Source organism: Cebus imitator, unplaced genomic scaffold (genome assembly GCF_001604975.1).
Source record: "Cebus imitator isolate Cc_AM_T3 unplaced genomic scaffold, Cebus_imitator-1.0 Scaffold54, whole genome shotgun sequence".
Classification (NCBI taxonomy): domain Eukaryota; kingdom Metazoa; phylum Chordata; class Mammalia; order Primates; family Cebidae; genus Cebus; species Cebus imitator.
This window is the reverse complement of record NW_016107369.1, coordinates 5862193-5863823: the sequence shown is the minus strand read 5'-3', so window position 1 is coordinate 5863823 and position 1631 is coordinate 5862193. Positions and strand designations below refer to the sequence as shown.

The window sequence follows — 1631 nt, the reverse complement described above, 5'->3', positions numbered from 1 at the left end:
TTTTTTTTTTTTTTTTAGGGACAGGGTCTATGTTGCCTAGTCTGGCAAACTAGACTAAAAACTAATTTTTTTACTCTATCCTTTTAGTTCTGTACCACCCATTTTCTTTGGTATTTTGGTTTGGTTTGGTTTATTTTTTTGGAGACAGATTCTAGTTCTGTTGCCAAGCTGGAGTGCAGTGGCATAATCTTGGCTCACAAACTTGGCTCACTGCACCCTCCACTTCCCGGGTTCAAGCGATTCTCCTGCCTCAACCTCTTGAGTAGCTGGGATTATAGGTGCATGCCACCACACCCGGCTAATGTTTGTATTTTTAGTAGAGACGGGCTTTTGCCACATTGGCCAGGCTGGTCTCAACAGTCTCACAAACTCCTGGCCTCAAGTGATCCTCCCTAAGCCTTCTAAAGTGTTGGGATTACAGGTGTGATCCCTGGCCTCAAAATTATATTAATGTCTGTTAGTTAACCTGAATTGTTTGTGCGTTTCTTATTGGTTTTAACCCCAGTTGTATACAAGAATGCAAAAATATTTTCAAGCCCTATCATTTAGTTCTAAAATATACCCAACCCACATTTATAGACTGCTGACTAACTTGAATGTTTGCACAAGCATTTCTGCTATGATGCCATGTGTACCTAAATAAAACTCACAATCTACAAAATCACATACTAAATTAACAGGGCTATGGGAAAAAGAGTTATAGGCTTATCTGTCGAAATCTATAGACTTTTGAGACTAGAAAGTACTAAAAAACAGCAATAATCTAATATAAACAGTACTACTGTTAAATTGTTCTGCTAGCATCATAGTCTGTGAATCCTTTGCAGCCTGAAGCCCTGGGACCTGTGCTTCTTTCCTTCCTAAGATGCAAGTACTTGATTCATTTGCTTCTCATAGAGATCAGATGCATCAGAATTAAAAATGTATTTCAGGATGGCAGGAAGGGTCTAAGAGATGTCTCTGCAACTTCTTCAACTGCATTCTGATTCCTCAGATAGCTTACTATAATGGAGTAAATTAAACATTGTTGAAGCCCTTAAACCAGCCATTCTAAAGGAAGCAGTTTTTAAGATTTTCAGCTTTGTTATTAAGGTCTTACATAGCTAAGGGTTCTCTTTGATTATGAGAAAAGTTATCCCTGATAGCTTCAAAATAATACCTTGTTGGGAAAAACTGCATTCCATAAATAGACACTGTAGAACAGATTGTACCTTTCTTGGCATCTTGCATTTGTTTCATGATCTCCTCTCTTTCTGCTTGTTCAGTGGCTGTTGTAACACGGAACGATCCTTCTCTTGTAAAAGTGGTCCGACTAGCATCAAAAGTAGCAGTCACTCCACATTCCTTCTCCCGCTTCTGCTTGCGCTCTAAACAGGCTGCAAAAGCGCAGCCTACTGCATGGCTCAACCTTTCACCCTGTAGACAGCAGAAGGTTTTAAAAGCTTTTTCAGAATTACAGTACTAACAATTACATACAAATAAGTCCCCTTTTTTTTTTTTAAGACGGAGTTTCACTCTTGTTACCCAGGCTGGAGTGCAACGGCGCGATCTTGGCTCACCGCAACCTCCACCTCCTGGGCTCAGGCAATTCTCCTGCCTCAACCTCCTGAGTAGCTGGGATTACAGGCACG

At 40.4% G+C, this 1631-nt stretch overlaps 1 protein-coding gene across 1 annotated transcript in view; it reads right to left on the bottom strand.

Moving 5' to 3' along the window:
* NUMB (NUMB endocytic adaptor protein) overlaps positions 1-1631 on the bottom strand; it is a 191091-nt gene that overhangs the window by 11694 nt on the left and 177766 nt on the right. The window contains exon 8 of the mRNA XM_017528515.2: positions 1212-1461. Within this exon, the coding sequence (XP_017384004.1) occupies positions 1212-1461 (250 nt within the window). The remainder of the gene's footprint in view (positions 1-1211; positions 1462-1631) is intronic.